General features: G+C 38.7%; 1 protein-coding gene across 1 annotated transcript in view; it reads right to left on the bottom strand.

The window, feature by feature from the left end:
* Positions 1-24,540, bottom strand: part of GTF2E2 (general transcription factor IIE subunit 2) — an 82,487-nt gene that overhangs the window by 35,161 nt on the left and 22,786 nt on the right. The window contains exons 3-5 of the mRNA XM_055416553.2: positions 23,502-23,593; positions 3,736-3,843; positions 517-699 (exon numbers count right to left, since the gene is read on the bottom strand). Of these exons, the coding sequence (XP_055272528.1) occupies positions 517-699; positions 3,736-3,843; positions 23,502-23,593 (383 nt within the window). The remainder of the gene's footprint in view (positions 1-516; positions 700-3,735; positions 3,844-23,501; positions 23,594-24,540) is intronic.

Raw genomic sequence — 24,540 nt, 5'->3', positions numbered from 1 at the left:
ACCTAAAGCTTACAGGTTAGCAGCAGTCATTAGCAACTGTGACTAACAGAGACTAACAGCCTTCCCAAGAGAGTCGAAAATTTAAACTAGAAATGTAATCTCTATCACATTTACTGACGGCCCCTTTCAGAATGCAAAACCAAGTTATTAGTCGATGCTTTGGTGTTTTAAAGTCTCTGGTTCCCTCGGGTTGGCAATGTGCCCAAGTGCTGTTGAAGGAGTTCTTGAATACAAACAGTAACAACTTAAAAGAAAAACACTTATGCTATTGAGGAAATCTTTCCAGACGCATTTTGAATAATTAATTACACACAACACCACCACAGAAAGATGTCAAAGTTACAGAAAAATGACTATGCTCTGTCCTGTTCTGTAGCACAAAACGCAAATTTCAAATCTTCAACTGATGATGGAGAAGGTTTTAAAATCATTTTTTTTAAGTCTTGATGTTTTTTAAAGCCAAAAGAAATTACCAACTCAAGTTATATTAAGGTATAGAAAGAAAAGAGAGGTTACCTTGACAGCTTTCTGGGAATTGGGCAGTCCTTCCTCGATGTCTTCTAAAAGAATTCCTCCTAAGCCTCGCTGGTCATGTTGATCTAAGAGCCTAAGCAGAGCCTTCTTATCTTTCAGGTTGTACTTAGGCTTAAAGGCATACTTTCCATCTACTACTTCAATTTTGGGATTATTGACTAGTGCCTGTAACAGTGACACAATTTCAATATATTAACAAAAGGAAATACCATTATGTAATTCTACTAATACTAGAAAAACAACAATACCTAATACAGAGGCAAATTAAAAGTATCTTGTGGCTATCAACAGATCTAAACAACAGGCTATCAACAGGATCTAAAACGAGAGGCAGAGATCAGCATGGTGCTCACATTTAAAAAAAAAAAAAACTTCATTATTTACATGGAATCTCTGGATAAGAAAGAAACCAGTTTATTAGAACTGCTCTAAAGAAAATGTACCCATATTGTTTCAGAAGACAAAAGAGGTGAGAATCAAAAACACACCATCAATAGCCACTGCCTACCCACCCTCAAAGTATCACATATCGGGATTATAACGTGAGAAACATTCCCCTGGGATGAACATATCAAAAATCAGTCTGTCCACATGGTATCAAATGGCACTAGCAGCTGTAGAAGGACTTGAAAAGGACCAGAGTAGTGCAGATACGAAATTACCTATAATTTCATATTACCTCACTCATTAGTCAGTTGAGACTGAAACTGAGAAGGAATACAAATACAAAATTTCTGAATATAATTATGTTCCCAGTCAGTCCTGTTGTATAGCTAATACCAGAAGGAAAGCTCTTCAAGAAAGAGCAACCATTTTATTTTCTTCTACAGCTGCCAGCCTGACCATGAAAAGATGAAACAACAGAAAGAAGAAATGAGAACAGAACAGTAATTAAAATAACCTTTACCTAATGTCTGTAGTCCATGAAATTTCAAAATTAGGAAAAGCATCAAAAATGTGGATTGCCACCATTTGTATATCACTAATATAATGACGTACAATGATACTGCCTAACTAGTTCATTTTACATTATGAAAATCAAGACTATCTTGCTTGGCAAAATAAACTGAATTCTATTTTAGGAAGTTTACGTTTAAAATCAGCACTGGTCTAAGAAAGTTGCTTTACTGAATTGTCATTTCATACTTATCCAGAAAAGAGATAAATATTTCAATTTTTATTTTAAAGTGCTACTCATTTCCAAATTAACACAGTCACTGATTGTTTTTAGATTCCTTTTCTTCCAATGCTGAATGTATATATACAAAACATTTGTGGTTATTTTTCCAAGTGACTTGCCAGAAGCAGTCACATCACTATCAAATCATTATAGCAGTAGCAGTACAACAAATACATTTCTTAACAAAACATCTTGCTTTTCCTAGAATACTCCATGCTATCAACGACCCAAAACAGAGAAACAATACAATCTGTCAATACACACATTACAAATTTAGCAATTCAAATTAAGCATCAATTATTAATGCTACTGTCTCTGACATTTTAAAATAGATAAAGACAGAAATATAGATCAATGGAACAAAATAGAAAACCCAGAGATAAATCCATGCACCTATGGACACCTTATCTTTGACAAAGGAGGCAAGAATATAAAATGGAGAAAAGACAGTCTCTTTAACAAGTGGTGCTGGGAAAACTGGTCAGCCACTTGTAAAAGAATGAAACTAGAACACTTCCTAACACCATACACAAAAATAAACTCAAAATGGATTAGAGAGCTAAATGTAAGACCAGAAACTATAAAACTCCTAGAGGAGAACGTAGGCAAAACACTCTCCGACATAAATCACAGCAGGATCCTCTATGACCCACCTCCCAGAATATTGGAAATAAAAGCAAAAATAAACAAATGGGACCTAATTAAAATCAAAAGCTTCTGCACAGCAAAGGAAACTATAAGTAAGGTGAAAAGACAGCCTTCAGAATGGGAGAAAATAATAGCAAATGAAGCAACGGATAAAGGACTAATCTCCAAAATATACAAGCAGCTCCTGCAGCTCAATTCCAGAAAAATAAATGACCCAATCAAAAAATGGGCCAAAGAACTAAACAGACATTTCTCCAAAGAAGACATAAACATGGCTAACAAACACATGAAAAAATGCTCAACATCCCTCATCATCAGAGAGATGCAAATCAAAACCACAATGAGATACCATTTCACACCAGTCAGAATGGCTGCTATCCAAAAGTCTACATGCAATAAATGCTGGAGAGGATGTGGAGAGAAAGGAACCCTCTTACACTGTTGGTGGGAATGCAAACTAGTACAGCCACTATGGAGAACAGTGTGGAGATTCCTCAAAAAACTGGAAATAGAACTGCCATATGATCCAGCAATCGCACTCCTGGGCATACACACCGAGGAAACCAGAATTGAAAGAGACACATGTACTCCAATGTTCATTGCAGCACTGTTTATAATAGCCAGGACATGGAAGCAACCTAGATGTCCATCTGCAGACGAATGGATAAGAAAGCTTTGGTACATATACACAATGGAGTATTATTCAGCCATTAAAAAGAATACATTTGAATCAGTTCTAATGAGGTGGATGAAACTGGAGCCTATTATACAGAGTGAAGTAAGCCAGAAAGAAAAACACCAATACAGTATACTAACGCATATATATGGCATTTAGAAAGATGCAAATGATAACCCTGTATACGAGACAGCAAAAGAGATACAGATGTATAGAACAGTCTTTGGGACTCTGTGGGAGAGGGTGAGGGTGGGATGATTTGGGAGAATGGCACTGAAACACGTATGTTGTCATATGTGAAACGAATCACTAGTTCAGGGTCGATGCATGTTACAGGATGCTCGCGGCTGGCATGCGGGGATAACCCAGAGGGAGGATAAAGGGAGGAGGGAGGTGGGAGGGGGGTTCAGGAGGGGGAACTTATGTAAACCCGCGGCGAATTCATGTCAATGTATGGCAAAACCAACCAATATAATATTGTAAAATAATTTGCCTCCAATAAAAAATAAATTACCAAAAAAAAAAATAAAATAGATACACAGAATATATGAAAACAAATCAATCTCAAAATGTGTATGTTTAAAAAAAAACCCATACCAATTCTTTTAAGAAAAAACTTATCAGATTTCAACATATGAAAACCTTACTTACAGTAAACAAAAAAAAAATTTTTTTTGCAATTTAAGACTATTCTTACCTCACTCATTAGCCATTGCTTCTGCTTGAGTCCAATATCTAAATGTTGCGTTTCATCCAAAATTTCTTCTAAAGTAAGAGGATGTGTATCTCCTCGCTGATGCCGTGTCTATTGAAGGAAGAAATTGCTATTTGAAGACAGTTTTAAAATGCTAGATGCAATAAATAATAGGGTAAACGAACCTTTTCAGGAAATGTAAAATGTGTAATTATTTGAGGCAGTACAATTATAGTGATGAAAAGAATGGACTATAACATCAGAACTGAGTTCAAACTTGAAGCTACATAAAATCAAACAATAAAATGAGAAAAAACATTTGCAATTATCACAAAATGTTAACCTTACCAATATTTTAACAGTTCCAAAAAGCTAACAAGAAAAGGACCCAAAAACAGGAACATACAAATCACAAAAAAAGAAATGCTAATGACCATCAACGGAGGAAAAGATAATCAACTTCCACTAAGCTATTTCTCATCTATTACACTGGCAAAAATCCTTATTTGACAAGTCAATTAGTAAGGCTATAAGGAAACAGGCCCTCTAACACACCACTGGTTCAGTTCAGTTCAGTTGCTCAGCCGTGTCCGACTCTCCGCGACCCCATGAATCACAGCATGCCAGGCCTCCCTATCCATCACCAACTCCCGGAGCACACTCAAACTCATGTCCACAGAGTCGGTGATGCCATCCAGCCATCTCATTCTCCGTCGTCCCCGTCTCCTCCCGCCCCCAACCTTTCCCAGCATCAGAGTCTTTTCCACACCACTGGTAAATAATGCAAATTGATACAATCCCTTGGAAGGGAATCTGGCAACAGTAATACACTGAAACCCTTGATCAGCAAATCCAATTCTGAGCATTTACCCTAAAAGAACTACAACACAGAAAAGCAGCAAGGTTACCTGCAGCATCCTTTTAAAAGGAAAATATTAGAAACAACTCAAGTGGCCATCAATGGACCTGAGTTTGAGCAAACCCCAGGAGACAGTGAAGGAGAGGGAAGCCTGGCGTGCTGCAGTCCATGGGGTTGCAAAGAGTTGGACACGACTGAGTGTCTGAACAAGGGCCCATCAACAGAGGACTGATTAAATTACAGCATATCGATGCTACTACACAGATTTTAAAAAAGAAAATGCAGATGTTCGCTATGTGCTGATTTGCAAAGATATCCAATACAAACTATTAAGAAAAATATGTTGACATCAAATGCTGGTGAGGATGTGGAGGAACAGGACTCTCATTCTTTGCTGGCGGAAATGCAAATGGTTTGTGCAGAGTACATTATAAACTGTATAAAAAAGGTCTTAATGACACAGAAAACCACAATGGTGTGGTCACTCACCTAGAGCCAGACATCCTGGAATGCAAAGTCAAGTGGGCCTTAGGAAGTATTTCGACAAACAAAGCTAGTGGAAGTGATGTAATTTCAGCTGAACTATTTCAAATCCTAAAAGATGATGCTGTGAAAGTGCCACACTCAATATGCTAGCAAGGTTGGACAACTCAGCAGTGGCCACAGGACTGGAAAAGGTCAGTTTGCATTCTAATCCCAAAGAACGGCAATGCCAAAGGATGCTCAAACTGCAGCACAATTGTGCTCATTCACATGCTAGCAAGGTAACGCTCAAAATCTTTCACGCTAGGCTTCAATAGTACACGTACCAAGAACCCCCAGATGTACAAGCTGGATTTAGAAAACGCAGAGAAACCAGATATCAAGCTGCCAACATCTATTGGATCATGGAAAAAGCAAGGGAATTCCAAAAAACATCCACTTCTGCTTCGTTGACTATGCTAAAGCCTTTGACTGCATGGATCACAGCAAACTGTGGAAATTTCTAAAAGAGATGGGAATACCAGACCACCTTACCTGAGAAATCGGTAGGCAGGTCAAGAAGCAACAGTTAGAACTGGACATGGAAAGACTGGTTCAAAATTGGGAAAGGACTTCCAGTTCAAGATGGCAGAGTAGAAGGACGTGCGCTCATCTGCTGTGAGAACACCAAAATGGCATCACCGATTCAATGGGCATGAGTTTGAGTAAACTTCAGGAGTTGGTAATAGACAGGGAGGCCTGGCATGCCGCAGTTCATGGGGTCGCAAAGAGTCAGACACGACTGAGTGACTGAACTGACTGACTGACTTTAGTCAGCAAGGCCCTGCCCATGACAGCAAGACCCATTTTTTCCCACCACCAGTCCCTCCCATCAGCAAGTTTACACAAGCCTCTTAGCCTCCTTCATCAGAGGCCAGACAGAAGCAGCAAGTAAAACCACAATCCCACAGCAAGTAAAACAAAACCACAGTACAGAAAGTTAACCATCATGAAAAAGCAGAAAGGTAATTCCCAGATGAAGGAACAAGATAAAACTCCCAGAAAGACAACTAAATAAAGTTGAGATAGGCAATCTTCCAAAAAAGAATTCAGAATAATGACAGTGAAGATGATTCAGGATCTTGGAAAAAGAATGGAGGCAAAGATTGAGAAGAAGGAAGAAACGTTTACCAAAGACCTGCAAGAACTAAAGAACAGAGGTGAATAATACACTAGACGGAATCCAAAGCAGAACAACTGAGGCAGAAACACGGATAAACCACCTGGAGGACAGAATGGTGGAAATCAGTGCCACAGAATACAGGAAAAAAGAACGAAAAGAAATGAAGACAGCCTACGACACCTTTGGGACAACATTAAACAAACGAACATTCACATTATAGGGTTCCCAGAAGGAGAGAGAGAGAAAGGACCTGAGAAAATATATGAAGTAATAATAGCTGAAAACTTCCCTAACCTGGGAAAGGAAATAATCAACAAGTCCAGGAAGCACAGGGAGTCGCAGGAAGGATAAACTCAAGGAGGAACACACCGAGACACACAGTGATCAAGCTGACAAAAATTAAAGATAGAGATAAAATATTAAAAGCAACAAGGGAAAAATGACAACATACAAGGGAACTCCCATCATGCTATCAGCTGATTTCTCAACAGAAACTCTACAGGTCAGAAGGAAATAGCAAGATATATTTAAGTGATGAAAGGAAAGAACCTACAACCAAGAATACCTTACCCAGCAAGACTCTCTTTCAGATTTGATGGAGAAATCAAAAGCTTTTCAGACAAGCAAAAGTTAAGAGAATTCAGCACCACCAAAGCAGCTTTACAACAAATGCTAAAAGGACTTCTCTAGACAGAAAACAAGAGAAGGAAAAATTTTACATAAAGAAAATAAACCCCAAACAGTTAAGAAAATGGTAGTAGGACCATATATATCAATAATTATTTTAAATGTAAGTGCATTAAATGCACCAACCAAAATACACAGACCGGCTGAGCAGATAAAAACCAGGTGCGTGTATGCACTTCCACTTACCACATCACTGCTTGACCCCCCAAATTGTGTGTGATTATTTCATATTGTTAGGTTAATCATGTTCCCAGTACGGCTTGCAATTATAATTATCTTTTATTTTTTGTCTGGCTATTGATTTTTTGAAACAATACAAATGCCCAGGGATTGCTTTTTTTTTTTTGCCAGAGCTCCAGATATGTTTCTAATGAGCAGCCATGTTTAAAAACAACTGAACTATATAGTTCACGTATATGAACTATACGTGACAAGGGCGTTGACAGACAGGACCTCACTCCTTCACTCTCAGCCTTCTGCAGCGCACTATAGTTACCTGCTGTAAGATTACAGTACTGCAGTGAATCTTTTTTTTTGAAGACCTTTAAAATAGAGACTGTACAATGATTTTATTAACCTATTAAGGAACATCCACTTAAAACTGAGTCACAAATTTGTTTTACAACAGGCAAGTGTTTCAAATTTGTTAGCTATTTTTAAGAATACAGAGGTTATTCATAGTTTGCCAACAGTCCCTTCAAAGTAAAACTGGTATTTTAACAAAGTGTGAAAGTAACAAAGCAACTCTTCTGGAAAGCAATTTATGCTGAAAGAGAGCACTTTGAAAAAGAACCTTTAGGAAATATTTCCATCACTATGTGACTTCAGAGTTTAAAATATTTAAGAATAAAAACTCTTATACCTGCCTATTTTCAAAATTTTAGAAAGTTTTTATTTTTAACCTTTATTTTTAAAAACGCTTCCAAACCAAACCCTCCAGTGAGTTTCCAATCAATACATCAAAAATATAAAAAATTATAAATCCTTCTGATATATTTGCATGAATTTAATGACATAGCAAAGATGGAAATGTACTAACCAAATAGCCTAATGAGTTGACATGAATATTAAAAAAAGACTACAAAAATTTTTGTAATGTAATACTGTGACTGTGTCACTAGAGAATCCCCTCCCCCAAATACTGCATCCTCTCCCGCAAGGATATCCACGTCCAAACCCTTGCAACCTGAAGTGTTACCATATATGGCAAAAGGGACTTCGCTGATGTGACTAAAGATCTTGAGATAGATTACTGTGACTTACTGCATGGGCAGTAATCACAAGTGTCCTGGGGAAAGTCACAGTGAATGTGAATAGTAGCAGATGTGACAACGGAAATAAGAAGCTGGAGAGACTGAAGGAAGGGGCCATGTGTCAGGAAACACAGCTGGTCTCCAGAAGCTGAAAAAGGAAAGAAAACAGAAGGTCCCCTCAGAGTTTCCAGAGGAACCACCCTGGCTACAGCCCAGTGAGACTGACTTTCAACCTCGGACCTACAAAACTAGAAGATAACCAATCTGTGTAATTTTAAGCCACCAAGCTGGTGTTAACTTGTTACAGCAGCAATAAGAAACCAAGATAAATACTTTCTTCCCTGCAGATCTAAAAATCTATGTATTTACAGCTATGAAAGCAACTTAAAACCCAGGATCCAAATACACTAAACTTAATTTTTAAGACACAAGTCACTTTACAGAAAAAGCTAAATGAAGATTTTCAGACATGATGAATGACATATTGCTTTCACTTAGCAAAAGAGCTTTTAAGAAAACATTCATTTAATCTCAACTTTAAAAAATTCCTAATTCTGATACAGGATGCTCAGGGCTGGTGTACTGGGATGAACCAGAGGGGTGGGAGGGGGAGGGAGGTGGGAGGGGGGTTCAAGATGGGGAACACATGTACACCCGGGGCAGATTCATGTCAATGTATGGCAAAACCAATACAATAATGTAAAGTAATTAGCCTCCAATTAAAATAAATAAATTAAAAAAAAATTCCTAATTCTGAGCAAGTTTAAAACATACACACTTTATCTGTGCAGTAGTATATTCAGTTCAGTTACTCAGTCGTGTCCGACTCTTTGCGACCCCATGAATCACAGCACGCCAGGCCTCCCTGTCCATCATCAACTCCCGGAGTTCACTCAAACTCATGTCCATCGAGTCAGTGATGCCATCCAGCCATCTCATTCTCTGTCGCCCCCTTCTCCTCCCGCCCCCAATCCTTCCCAGCATCAAAGTCTTTTCCAGTGAGTCAACTCGTCGCATGAAGTGGCCAAAGTATTGGAGTTTCAGCTTTAGCATCAGACCTTCCAATGAACACCCAGGATCGATCTCCTTTAGAATGGACTGGTTGGATCTCCTTGCAGTCCAAGGGACTCTCAAGAGTCTTCTCCAGCACCACAGTTCAAAAGCATCAATTCTTCGGCAATCAGCTTTCTTCACAGTCCAACTCTCACATCCATACATGACCACTGGAAAGTAGTACATTAGCACAAATAAAAAGAGTAGGCCAGAAAAAAATTTGGGGGTGGCTAATCAAAAACAGGTGGAAACTGGGACTTCCCTGGTGGTCCACTAGTTAAAATCAGGGGACACAGGTTCAATCCCTGGTCAGGGAACTAAGACCCCATGTACCGTGGAACTACTAAGCCCGTGGCCACAACTACTGAGCCCGTGCACCTGCAGCCTGTACCCTGCAACAAGAGAAGTCACCTCAACAAGAAACCCTCGCACCTCAGCTAGAGAGTAGCCCCCACTCACTGCAACTAGAGGAAGTGCATGCAAAGCAATGAAGACCCAGCACAGCCATAAAGAAAGAAAACAGGTGGAGATCAGTGCAGCATTTTGCACTAGTACTTTGCTTACTCTGGATATACGTAATATATTTGTACATATTTTGGATATATGGACCTGGAAAAGCATAGCCTAAAGGAGAAGGAATACAGGAGTTTAGGGTAATTTTACTTGTCTGCTGCTGCTAAGTCACGTCAGTCGTGTCTGACTCTATGCAACCCCAGAGACGGCTGCCCACCAGGCTCCCGTCCCTGGGATTCGCTAGGCAAGAATACTGGAGTGGGTTGCCATTTCCTTCTCCAGTGCATGAAAGTGAAAAGTGAAAGTGAAGTCGTTCAGTCGTGTCCAACTCTTAGCGACCCTATGGACTGTAGCTTTCCAGGCTCCTCCGTCCATGGGATTTCCCAAGCAAGAGTTGGAGTGGGTTGCCATTGCCTTCTCCATTTACTTGTCTAAGGACAGCCAAATCAAGTCCTTCAAAGTAATTATTCCATACTCTTCACTGTCACTGATTATCAAATTTCATATATTTTCCTTAATTTTCTTCACATTAAAAACTTCTCCCCCATTACAATATTATGTAAAATTATCAAAAGGCTAAGTTAATCTGGAAACAGAAGCAAGTTAAGAATGAAGACAGCTCAAGAAAAAATTTAGAAAGCATTAGTCACGCCTGTTATTACTCGTTTTAATATTTAAAATAAGTGGGACTTTTAAAATTAGAAAAGTACAAAGATTGAATACTCAATATATGAAAGCCTAACCATTTTCAAACATGTAAACAGAGAAGCCAAAAAACACAGCTATCAAGCTGTCAAGGGAAAAAATATAAGAAAATATGAGTGACCAGCAAAGAAAAAAAAAAAGAAGAGATATAAACCTGAGAAACTTAAAATGACTTTTACTTCTTGCCCTTAGATCAAGAACTAAGGAAAATGGGAGATCATCTAGAGAGAATACTCAATACAGAGCTAACACTTCAGTTTTCAGTGAAGAGTATTACACATCTTTGTTCAATTTATTCCTGGTCATCAGATGATTTTTGGTGTACTGCACTTTGTAATTTTACTTGTTTTTCTTGTTACTTTGTAGAGACTGATTTTAGCAATACTGACTATACACAGCAACCCTATTAAACATATTTAATTCCAACAGTTGGCAAATTGTCTTGGCTTTTCTATGTACTTAATCACGTTTACAGTTTTACTTCTTCCTTTACAACTTTTACATTTGTCATTTCTTTTTTCTTGCTTTATTGCATTGGTAGGACTTCCAGCATAGTATAGAAGTGACAAGAAGGTATCTTTTTATGACTTCTGAGGAAAAGCACTATTACACCATAAGTATAGAGGTTTTCACTGGGCTTCCCTGGTGGCTCAGTGGTAAACAAACTGCCTGCAATGCAGGAGACACAGGTTCAATCCCTGAGTCAGGAAGATTCCCTGGAGAAGGGCAAGGCAACCCACTCTAGTATTCTTGCCTGGAGAATCCCATGGACAGAGAAGCCTGGTAGGCTACAGTCCAATAGGGTTGCAAAGGGTCGGACATGACTGACACGATTTAGCATGCATGGAGATTTTCATAGACACACTCCCATTACAGGGTTTCCCCATCATTGTTCCACAGAAATCTAGGGATCCATAAGATGTCACTAGGTGTACCATAAAAAATTGTGATTTAAAAAATGACTTACAGGAGCAAAAAAGCAGCTCTGCTTGTACCACAGGAAATTTGGGGGAAATTCTAAACAAGGAATCTTCCATACTGGGACTCAACTGCCTCCTTCTGATCTGCTGCTGTAAATGTTGCAAAACATGACCATGTAATAATAAAAGTAAAATTCTGTGAGTTGTTCATATTTTTTGAGACATTTTTTGCAAAGTTAGTATTACTTGCTGTTTTATCCTTTATTAGGATAAAACCTTCACACATTGGAGAAGGAAATGGCAACCCACTCCAGTGTTCTTGCCTGGAGAATCCCAGGGACGGGGGAGCCTGGTGGGCTTCCGTCTATGGGGTCACACAGAGTCGGACACAACTGAAGTGACTTAGCAGTGACTGTTTTGTAAACATGCCCAACAGTTCACTGTGATGATTTCTGAAGGTGAGATCTGTGATAGAAGAAGATTCTAAGCCTAAGCCCATGAACAATCCTAATCAGGTTGTTGTTGTTCTTTAGTCGCTCCGTCGTGTTCGACCCTTTGAGCCCATGGACCATAGCACACCAGGCTCCTCTATCCATGGGATTGCCCAGGCAAGAATACTGAAGTGGGTTGCCATTTCCTTCTCCAGGAGATCTTCCCAACACGGGGATTGAACCTGTGTCTTCTGCATTGGCAGATGGATTCTTTACCACTAAGCCACCAGGGAGGCCTCTCTAATCATTAGGTTGGTAGAACTATAATCTTCTAAGCCATTTCACTGCACCAGTGCAAGAAGAGATACCAAAAGAGCCTGCCATTACAATGAGAGCTAGTAACCAATGCATTTTACATGGCCTGATAATCCACGGGGCCTATTCCATTATTCACCACCATGGCAAACAACTTATAACGGTTCCAGCAAAACTGAAAGGACACTTAAGCAGAGAAAACAGGCACTGGAAAAGTCAAGGTACTTAAAATTTTAAATAGCTATTGGAAATCTCAAACCAAACAGAGAAAAAGTTTCATTTAAAAAAGTTACATTCAGTGAAAAGGCTCAGGAAGCAAGTTATAGTAAAACTTATTACCCATAAAAGGGGGATTAGGGGATATCCCACTGCTAGCAGGAACCCTAATAACGCCATCATATCAAATGACAGTGAGTAAAATGCATATTATAAGAAACTGAAAAGTATCAAACAGTTTAAGTCAACGAACTGATGACATATCACATGATGCTGATGAGGCATATTTAATAAACTGAGAAACAACAGCTTGTCTATCTAGGCTGACAAACCAACAGATTTCACCAATAAATGTCACATAGTAACATCGGTAAAGTTTTTAAGTGATGGTGAATTTCAAGAAAAACTTTACTACTGCAAAGAACAACCATTAACAAGCAAAGAGAAGGATTTAAGGTGGTGTCTTTATATCTGGAAACAAAGGTCTGTCTTGGAGGAACTGTGCTGGTATTCTCGTTAATGTGTCCAATCAATGGCTGCCTCATTACAAGGTTTTACCTCTCTTGTTCAAAAAAAAACACACACATGCATACATATATATAAATAATGATGTTACCACAACACACTGATTTCTTCAGAGAGGTACTAGTATCAAAAACCTTTGGAAATGATGAAAAATGTCTTAAATAATGGTACAAAAACGGTCTGCTTTATTACACAAAGACCAGTACACTTGGGCACAGAAATCTGCTGCTGCATATAGAAATCCAGTGGCTTAGCAGATTTCTCTCAAAGAACATTTAAGCTGACAGGTGAGTTACAGAAGTGCTTTCAAGAAAATAGGAGACCATACTTCACTCAGTGCTCTGAAGATGAAAAAGGCCTGCAGAAGTCAGCTTTCTTTGCAGACTCTTTTTTTTTTATTTTTTAATTATATGAACCAGTTGAACAAGTTTCTGCAAGGCTCTAGAAAAAAATGTTCTGACTTACAGTGACTTCTGATTTTCAAAAGAAAACAGAATCTTTGGAAAAATCATGTAGCAAAAGGAGACCCTGCTGTTTGGACTTGAGAGCGAGGAAGGATGTCGGCAAGTCTCAAGCGTTACTGAAATGTAGATGGAGAAGGACGACATGACAGAAATCAAACCATATTTTCCCTCCTTTTCAATGAAAAAGGATGCCTGGCTGAAGGACTCTCTTTCTCTGGCTCGTCTGCTCATTTGTGAACAAGTAAACTGCCTACCGCGGTAAGGTTAAAAAAAAAAAAATTTAAGGAGCTTCCCTGGTGGCTCAGTGGATTTGATCCCTGAACTGAGAAGATCCCACATGCTGCGGAGCAGCTAAGACCGTGTGCCACAACTACTGAGTCTGTGCTCTACAGCCTGGGAGCCACAACTACTGAAGCCCTCGCCTCCGAGAACCCACGCTCCACACAAGAGTCACTGCACCAAGAAGCTCGCCGCAACTGGAGAAAAGCCCATGAACAACGAAGACCCAGCACAGCCAAAAACTCATTTTTTTTAATTAAAGACAAAACTGAAGCTTACCTACACTACCGACTTGCATTAAGAGTTGTTATCATTTCTGGAGAGGCAGAACCTCACACACATGAAGAGAGTAGGCTAAGAAATAGAGCGAAACATATACAAAGAAAATCGCATTCTCTACTTAAATGAACAATTATTACTGGCTATAACAGTTACAACTTAAAAGTTAAGTAATGCACATGAGCTGTAGGTGTAACAATTTTTTTTTTAATAAGAGTTCCCTGAGACCTAAAAATTATTTCAAGGCTTCCTTCAGAGTAACAAGATTGAGAAAAGCCATTCTACTGTCCTAAGGAATTCTATTACTAACTTGTTACAAGTTTTTATCATAAACGGGTGTCAGCTTTTATTAGAAGCATTTTCTGTATCTAAAATGATCCTATGACTTCTCTTATTCTGTTAATATGACTCACACTGATTGATTTTCAAATAGTAAAAACTCTAACATTCTTAAAGTAAACTCTACTTCATTATGACATATTATACTTCTTAGATATGAGTGGATTTGATTTGTTCCTATCTTTTTAAGGATTTTTACACCTGTATTTATGAGAGATACTAGTCTGTAAATTCACTTAAAACTGTAAATAAATCCAGGTTCTTGACCCAACTCTGCTGTCAACCAAAGCTGTGCCTATCAGTCAGTCATTTAATTTCTCTGAACTTCAGAGTTTCAAAATTCAAATATGATTGTCTGAATTAATTCAGACAGAAGCTAGCCCAGTGGTCCTCAACCATCAGTGTGAATCAGAATCACTTGAAGGGCTTGTGAAAACCCAGACTGCCGAGCTGCACCCCCAGAGTTTCAGATCAGTAGATCCAGGAAAGGGCCCAAGAATATGCACTTCTTACAAGTCCCCGGGAGATGCTGATGCCACTGGTTGGAGAATGACACTTTGAGAACCAATGAGCTAGACTAAAACACACTGCTTTCAACATGTTTTACATAACTGAGGTACAACCGCCTAAAGGGGTAATATAGTGAGATCAAGAGAAAAATCATTCGATCAAAAACAAAGTGCACCATTAACTTGCCATCTGAGCACGAGAACAGTATCTCATATGGAGCTAACGTTGTCCACCGAACCTTCTCCATATAATTTCTACTTAATTCTCATTAAGCAATTAAAGAGAGCTCTTCCATCAGTGAATGAATAAACTATGAGGAGCATTTTGTGTTGCCTTTTTTGCTTTCTTTCTAAGTTCCTCACTTTATCAGCTCTTCAAAGTTGAAGACTTTTCAAGAGAGAGTTTACAGGTCATCTTTCATATGTACTCTTTCCCATTCAAAACAGAGCCACCCTCTTTTTACTAAAAAAAAAAGAAAAAAAAAGGTTATAACTCTCACCTCCACCCAGAATTTATAATGCGTTGCCTGAAGGCATAATTAAACTCCAGGGAATCAAGTAAAAAAAAAAAAAATGTTGTTTGGGGGAAGCCTTCATAAATGATAATTGAAGTATCATAAACTACACTACAGACTACACTAAGACAGCTTCTGCTTTCTTCCCGTCCTAAATATTTTTCTGAGAGTTAAAAATAGGACCCTTGCTGCTGCTGCTAAGTCACTTCAGTCGTGTCCGACTCTGTGTGACCCCATAGACGGCAGCCCACCAGGCTCCACCATCCCTGGGATTCTCCAGGCAAGAACACTGGAGTGGGTTGCCATTTCCTTCTCCAACGCATGAAAGTGAAGTCGCTCAGTCATGTCCGACTCTTCGCGACCTCATGGACTGCAGCCCACCAGGTTCCTCCGTCCATGGGGACCCTTGCTAGGACACTCTAAATTCTGAATTCTGATGAATTACAGTTTCTGGGCAACTGAGAGCTGAACCTTTCAATAACTCTGTCTCTTCCATCCCCCTACAACCCACATTCATGCCAAACTGTCCAACAACACATCGCTATTAGGGGAGAATCTCCAAGGAAAGGAACCACTGATAAGAAACCTCTAATAATAAAAGTAAACTTTTTTCAAGTATTTTCAGATAAGTAATCTCTTCAGTAATTCTCAAAACCCATTCCTTGAACATTCATTAGCTTGAAGGAAAAGCACATTTATAGAACTGAAGAAAAATCAGTAAAGGAGGCTGATTCTTTTAAACATAACAAATACTTTCTGCGACTACCAAAATGTTCAAAGTATGCTACATAAAATGCACAGACAAAAGCCACATATGAACTGTTTCCGATTGAGTGTGCATTATTCAATGTGGTAGTTAAAACCTACTCAATCAAACCATACCATAAAATTTTTATTCTAATTAGTCAATTCTCATTACATCTTTTACATATTTAATATTTCTACCTCCTACTGAAAAAAGAAGTCATAGCTAGCTATAAAACCAATTCGTTTTCAGCAAAGGTATCCTTCTCCTTCATTAATCACCCCAAACTAAAATTTACAGTTATTTCTGAACCATTCCCTTTATTTATAACTAAAGGCTGAATATTAGAGATTAGAAGATACAAACACACACATTTACAAAAACAGTAACACGATTTAACACACCCTTGCTTCATAAACATTTAATTATTTCATTTTTAACAAGGGAATGTAACATGATGGCAAACCACACATTTATTTTTTTATTATAAAAATGAACAAATTCATTCTTTTTATGCATGTAGAGATGGCTGGATGGCATCACCGACTCTATGGACATGAGTTTGGGTGAACTCCGGGAGTTGGTGATGGACAGGGAAGCCTGGCGTGCTGTGATTCATGGGGTCGCAGAGAGTCAGACACAACTGAGCGACTGAACTGAACCTTAGTAGTAACTGTTAGTATTCATCCATATTTCTCAGTGATTATTACTTAAAATATTAACCTGTTTATTCAAACTTAATAGTAAATGATCATAAGATTATGAGACCTTAGAAGACGGCGCTCATCTTCTCCTGCAAGAACACCAAAATCACAATGAGCACCTGCAAAATCTTCAAGAGGAGAATGTTGCTGCTGCTGCTAAGTCACTTCAGTCATGTCTGACTCTGTGCGACCCCATAGACGGAAGCCCACCAGGCTCCCCCGTCCCTGGGATTCTCCAGGCAAGAACACTAGAGTGGGTAGCCATTTCCTTCTCCAATGTGTGAAAGTGAAGTCTCTCAGTAATGTCCGACCCTTAGCGACCCCACGGACTGCAGCCTACCAGGCTCCTCCATTCATGGGATTCTCTAGGCAAGAGTACTGGAGTGGCTTGGAACCCACCAAAAAAAGATACACTATGTCCAAGGGCAAAGAAGAAGCCACAGCAGGATGGTAGGAGGGGCACAATCACATTTAAAATCAAATACCTCATACCCACCAGAGATGCTTGGAGGTCACAAACAAAACCTTGTCCGCACCAGAACCAGGGAAAGGAGCAGTGACTCTGACAGACTGAGCCAAACCTGCCCATGAGAGTTTCAGAGTCTCCTGTGGGAGCACGGCTCAGCAGTGGCCTGCCATGGGGACAAGGGCTCTGACAGCAGCAGTCCCGGGAGGCGTGATGTGTGGCATAAGCCCTCTCGGAGGAGATTACCATTAGCCCCTATAAATATAGAGCCACCAGGAAGGCGATACACAAACTGGAGAACAATTATAGCAAAAAAGTTCTCGCACTGTTGCAAAAGTTCTAGGTCCCACAGCAGACCCCCCAACCTGGGGATCCAACAAAGGCACTGAGAATCCCCAGGGAACCTGATTTTGAAGGTCAGCAGGACTTGATATAGAACTTCCACAGGGCTGGGGAAACAGAGACTCTTGGTAGGCACAAACCAGTGTGCTCACCAGGACCGAGGAGAAAGGAGCAGTGACCCCACACGAGACTGAGCCAGACTTGACTGTGAGTATTTGGGAGTCTCTAGTGGAGGCATGGAGTGACAGTGGCCTGTTGTGGGGTCAGGGACACTGACTTGCTGGCATAAGTCTTTTGGGAAGAGGTCGGAGATCGCCATTACTGCCCTAAGGCCTCAGGCCAAACTAAAGGGAGGGAGCACAGTCCCACTCATCAGGAGAAAACTGAATTAAAGATATACTGAGCATGGCCTTGTCCAGAGCAAGACCCAGTTATCCCCACAGTCAGTCAGTCCCTTCCATCAGGAAGCTTGCATAAGCCTCTTATCCTCATCCATCAGAGGGCAGACAGAATGAAAACCATAATCACAGAAAACTAGCCAAACCGATCACATGGATTACAGCTTTGTGTAACTTAATGAAACTATGAGCCATGCCATGTAGGGCCACCCAAGACAGACAGGTCATGGTGGAGAGTTCTGACAAAACGTGGTGCACTGGAGAAGGGAATGGCAAACCACTTCAGTATTCTTGCCCTGAGAACCCCATGAATAGTATGCAAAGGGAAAAAGATGTGACACTGAAAAATGAACCCCCCCCAGGTCAGTAGGTGACCAATATGCTACTGGAGAAGAACAGAGAAATAGGTCCAGAAAGAATGAAGAGGCTGAGCCAAAGCGGAAATGACACACGGTTATGGATGTGTCTGATGGTGAAAGTAAACTCCGATACAATAAAGAACAACACTGCATAGGAACCCGGAATGTTAGGTCCATGAATCAAGGTAAATCAATGTTAGGTCCATATCCAAGGTTTGGCTGTGGTCAAACAGGAGATGTCAAGAGTGAACATGGACATTTCAGGAATCAATGAACTAAAATGGATGGGAATGGGCGAATTTAATTTAGATGCCCATTATATCTACTACTTGGGCAAGAATCCCTTAGAAGAAATGGAGTAGCCCTCACAGTCAATGAAAGAGCTCGAAATGCAGTATTTGGATGCAATTTCAAAACTGACAGCATGATCTTGTTTCAAGGCAAACCATTCAATATCACAGTAATCCAAGTCTATGACCCAACCACTAATGCCAAAGAAAACGAAGTTGAATGATTCTATGAAGACCTACAAGACCTTCTGGAACTAACACCAAAAAAAAAAGATGTCCTTTGCATCATAGCAAACTGGAAAGCAAAAGTAGGAAGTCAAGAGATACCTGGATAACAGATAAGTTTGGCCTCAGAGTACAAAATGAAGAGGGCAAAGACTAACAGGGTTTTACCAAGAGAACATGTTGGTCAGAGCAAACACCCTTTTGCAAAAACCCAAGAGATGACTCTGCACATGGACATCACCAAATGGTCAATACTGAAATCTGACTGACTGTGTCCTTTACAGTCAAAGATGGAGAAGCTCTACACAGTCAGCAAAACAATACTCCAGGAATGTGAAGTCAAGTGGGCCTTAGGAAGCACTACCATGAACAAAGCTAGTGTAGGTGATGGAATTCCAGCTGAGCTATTTCAAATCCTGAAAGATGGTGCTGTTAAACTGCTGCACTCAATATGCCAGCAAATTTGGAAAACAGTGGCCACAGAACTGGAAAAGGTCAGTTTTCATTCCAAGTCCAAAGAAGGGCAATGCCAAAGAATGTTCAAACTGCTGCACAGTTGAGCTCATTTCACATGTTAGCAAGATAATGCTCAAAATCCTTCAGCTAGGCTTCAGCAGTACGTGACCAAGTACTTCCAGATATACAAACTGGATTTAGAAACAGCAGAAGAACCAGAGATCAAATTGCCAGCATCTGCTGGATCATAGAAAAAGAGTTCCAGAAAAACATCTAGTTCTGCTTCATTAAGTGTGCCAAAGCCTTTGTCTGTGTGGATACAACAAACTGTGGAAAATTCTGAAAGAGATGAGAATACCAGACCACCTGACCTGCCTCCTGAGAAACCTGTATGCAGGTCACGAACAACAGCTAGAACTGGACATGGAACAACAGACTGGTTCCAAACTGGGAAAGGAGTATGTCAAGGCTGTATACTGTCACCCTGTTTATTTAATTTATATGCTGTGTACACCATGCAAAATGCTTGGCTGGATGGAGCACAAGCTGGAATCAACATTGCTGGGAGAAATATCAATAACTTCAGATATGCAGATAACACCACCCTTATGGCAGAAAGTGAAGAGGAACTAAATTAGGGCCTCTTGATGAAGGAGAAAGAGGAGAGTGAAAAACCTGGCTTAAAACTCAACATTCAAAAAAGTAAGACCATGGCATCCAGTCCCATCACTTCATGACAAACAAATGGGGGGGGGGGGATGGAAACAGTGACAGACTTTATCTTCTTAGGCTTCAAATTCACTGCAGATGGTGACTACAGCCATGAAAGTAAAAGACGCTTGCTCCTTGGGAAAAAAACTATGACAAACCTAGAGAATGGATTAATTTAATGTATTTAATTTCATGGCTGCAGTCCCTGTCCGCAGTGATTTGCCGACAAAGGTACACAGTGTCCAAGTTGTCAAAGCTTTGGTTTTTCCAGTAGGCATGTAGAGATATGAGAGTTAGACCATAAAAAAGGTTGAGCACCGAAGAACCGATGCTTTCAAACTGTGGTGCTGGAGAAGACTCTTGAGAGTTCCTTGGACAGCAAGATCAAACCAGTCAATTCTAAAGGAAATCAACCCTGAATATTGAAGGACGGATGCTGAAGCTGAAGCTCCAATACTTTGGCCACCTGATGCAAACAGCCAACTCACTGGAGAAACCCTGATGCTAGGAAAGAGGCAAGAGGAGAAGGGGACGACAGAGGATGAGATGGTTGGATGGCATCATTGACTCAATGGACATGAGTTTGAGCAAACTCCGGGAGATAGTCAAGGACAGGGAAGCCTGGTGTGCTACAGCCCATGGGGTCACAAAGTGTTGGACGACTGAGCAACTGAACAAAATAACAACAGTAATAGACATTTAATGATTAAAAAATAAGTCTGATATATACCGTTGGTCCAACAGTGGAAACTAGTTTTATTAACCAAGAAAAAATTTTCATAAATTGAATATATTAAACCTTCAACATGACAGCTTTGGCAAAGATATATTTATAAACATAAAAACATTTCATTAAAAACTGCACTGGCAAAACTGTTGAAACTAGCATTTTTATTTTCAACTGCTTCTGAATATATGAGATTAACAAAAGTGCCTAGACAGAGAAGAGGAGGAACCTGATATAATCACTTATTTACTGAGTCTTGGTAAAACTTTTTTGACATACGTCGTAGAACTAAACAAATGGTTAAGGACAAGTTAACAAATTCTTTGGCTAATTAGATGATTCCCATTCTTCTGCATTCAAAAAAACTAAAGGAGGACCTAATATTAATAGAACTGTCAACTAAGAAATGTTTAATGATAGGTCACTATGTGATTTTTGGCACACAACCTGGAAGGTTTTCTACCACAAAATTTCTATTAGAATGAACATATTTATATCAACATTTTTAATTTTAAGCACTACAAAATCTCAAAATAAGACCAGATATTGATGTCAAATCCTATTTTATTCTATTAATAATATTATCTCCAGATACAAGAACCACAGGAGAAAGACAGCTCCATTTATTTCTTTAAAAATGGATTTCTGTTGTATAATTATTACATACAAAGTGCATTTTAATCAAAATTTTGATGTATTTATGTTATTCCAAGCAACTATGTGGTAAGAATAATTGTAACTCAAACCAGAAAATATTTAAGTCTCATGGTCATAGGGAAAACATCCCTTATTGCATATACATAGTGCCGTGACAAAGGAGTTTGTTAGATGATCAACAGAAGATTCCTGAACACTAAAATATGTAAAATTTGCATAAAATTCGGCAGGAATAACAGAACTACCATACAAGTTGAAAGGGAAAATAATTAAAATTTCCAACCACTGCAGTTTGTTTTTATATTTTTAAAAAATGACATTTAGATTCCCTAAGATAAATTTAAGAGTGCTATATTTTATTTAAAATATTAAAATATGCCAGCAATTTCATCCTGTATCACTATGTGTATTTTTGTTAAAACAGAAATTAGACTGAGACATAGAAAACAAACTTACAGTTGCCAAAGGGGAACACAGTGGGTAGGGGGGAGGTGGGCAGGGAGTAACAGGAGTTTGGGGTCAACAGATACACACCATTATATATAAAACAGATGAACAACAAGGCCTACTGTACAGCACAGGGGGCTTCATTCAGTATCTTACAGTACCCTATAATGGGAAACCCATCGGGATCACTTTGTCATACACCTGAAACTAATACAAATTGTGAAAGTGAAAAGTTAGTTACTCAGTCGTGTCCGACTCTTTCTTCAGGCAAGAATACTGGAGTGGGTCAACTATATTTCATTTAAACAAAAATTCTGCTGAAAAATTATACTTATCAATTCAAATATGTGCAAAGGAACACACAGTTTTTCAAAACTCTTTCAGGGAACATTTGAGTAAAAATTTTAAGACTGCTGTTCTAGATTAACAAAGGTATAAAATGAAAACTGTTTTAGCAAAGTACCAAAAACATGAGATTTAAATGCCAGTCTCCCTCAAAAGGCTGAGCGCCTCAAGGGCATCCATTCGTCTGGGCATTCATACTATTCGTGCCACAATTAGCATACAGTATTGTTCAGCTGCAAAGTCATGTCCAACTCTGCAACTCATGGACTGCAGCACGCCAGGCTTCTCTGTCCTCCAGTATCTCCTGGAGTTTGCTCAAATTCATGTTCACAGAGCTGGTAATGCCATCTAATCATCTTACTCTCTGCTGCCCCTAACAGGATACAGTAGGTTTTAATAATTGTTTACCATGTCGGGGAATGGATGGATGCAATGAAAGATGAATGTCTAAATATCAGAGTATATTACTCAATAATGGATTTCTACCAAAAATCAAATACAAACCACAGATTTCACATATAGCCAGACAGATACCAAGTTCTCTTAAATTATGAAAGAAAAGTCTTCACATAAACCTGATTTATATACTAAGGAACAAACAGCTAAAACATGAAATAACAACAAATATATCAGTAGTATTTTCCATGACTTTTTCAAGAGGTGCAAGTAGTAACTAAACAGAATATCAGTCTGGCAGACAAAGAGGTTAAATCTGAAATCACTTAACCGTTTTAGCTAAATGAAATTTCACTTTGATAGGGTAAGTCAGGGTTCAGAATTTTTAGTAAAGCCAAAATGTTGTATCATCAAAACTTCAAAATCTACTTCAAAAAATACTAAATCTCCCATCCAACATTAAATTCTAATTCTTTTGAAGTCAAAGCTTTTCTAAGACCCTCAGTAAATCTTGATTTTTCCCCTCCAAGATGTAGAAAAGCCACCACCACCATCTCCCTGAACTATGTAGTGTTTTTTACTTCTCACCATCAACAGAAGTAAGATCCTGTAAATCATTCACATTTTTTCATTGGTTTTGCCAACAAGTACTAACTAATTAAGAGGTGGCTATCTCTACTGCCTGAGCACAATTCTATTAAGTGAAATGGTGGGCTCACACTGTGTACTTCAACTAATGCTCTGCAAAGTAAATAAAATATACTTAGATGACTCACTGCAAAGCCAACTTGCTATAACATAAAAAGCTTGAAGCGTTAAGTATTTTTTTACAGTTTTGCTGAGGTATAATAGGCATACAATAAACCACATATTGAAACATACAACTTGATAAATTTTGACATGTATATAATATACAAATTTACTTCTGAAAATTCCAATCCCCCTCTTTTGCCAAAAACCAAAAGAATTTTTGTTAGTTGAGAAAAGTACTTACCTTCATGTAATTCACAATCTTAGCTAGAACGCCAAACTTATATCCTGAGCTTCCTGATAGAGCTTTCAAATTAAATGATCCATTGCTATGATCTGAAAATGAAGTTCAAAAAACAATTACAACATTTTAATATTAGATGTGATTATCTACTTTTAAGCAGCTAAGATGATTTTAAATCTGGTAAAATATTCATTGAGTTTTTCTATCTAGAAAATTCCATCCCATGAAATTTTGGTGACAAATTCAAAATCTGTGCATGTGTAGTAACTATTTTCTGAGGATGGAAACAAAGTATAAATACTTCAAAAACATTAAAATATATTTCTTTCATAAGCACCTTTATCTCACTCTTTCCTTAAGTCTGACTAGATTTCCTCCAAAATTAAAAGTAAGGTTTTTTAAACAAGAGGACAATACAAATCACAATCTGATCCACAGTGCTTTTCTAACAACCTTAAAACCGTGAGAAGTGAGTAGATTAATTCTAAGGGATAAAAAATTCAATTTATCACCAATTATATCAATTTCTGCTTATCAACGTATAACAAATAGTTATTGATCAATGGGAATTAATAAAAAGTATGATCCCATAACTATTTTAAAGTCAACTTCAGAGATATATTGGAATAAAAAATGTAAGCAGTACCACTGTATAAACATGAAGACTTTAAAATGACGACAGCATGATACAAGGAGCAATTTACATAGATCATTTGGTTCAGAACATATACCATTCTGTTGCATATTTATAGGCAGAAACCCGAATGCTACCATTGCATCACAAATACATTCTATTACTCAAGCAGCAAGAGTGAAAAATTCATTGTAAATACTAGGAAGACATTTCAGAAGTACACATTCTACTAGCAAGGAATCAGATCACATGTTATAAAGTTCCCATGTGGTTGATCCACAATGGAAGAGGTTAAATAAAAGCAGGGAGAGTCAATTTCTGGCACCAGTTTGGTAATAATAATTTAAACAAAAGAATGCATTAGAATAACCGCAAGTCAAATGGAACAACTGTCAGAGATCCAAA

This window comes from Moschus berezovskii, chromosome 26 (assembly GCF_049115385.1).
Source record: "Moschus berezovskii isolate FMDL1 chromosome 26, NW_MosBer_1.0, whole genome shotgun sequence".
Taxonomy (NCBI): Eukaryota; Metazoa; Chordata; class Mammalia; order Artiodactyla; family Moschidae; genus Moschus; species Moschus berezovskii.
This window is presented reverse-complemented; position numbering and strand designations above follow the sequence as displayed.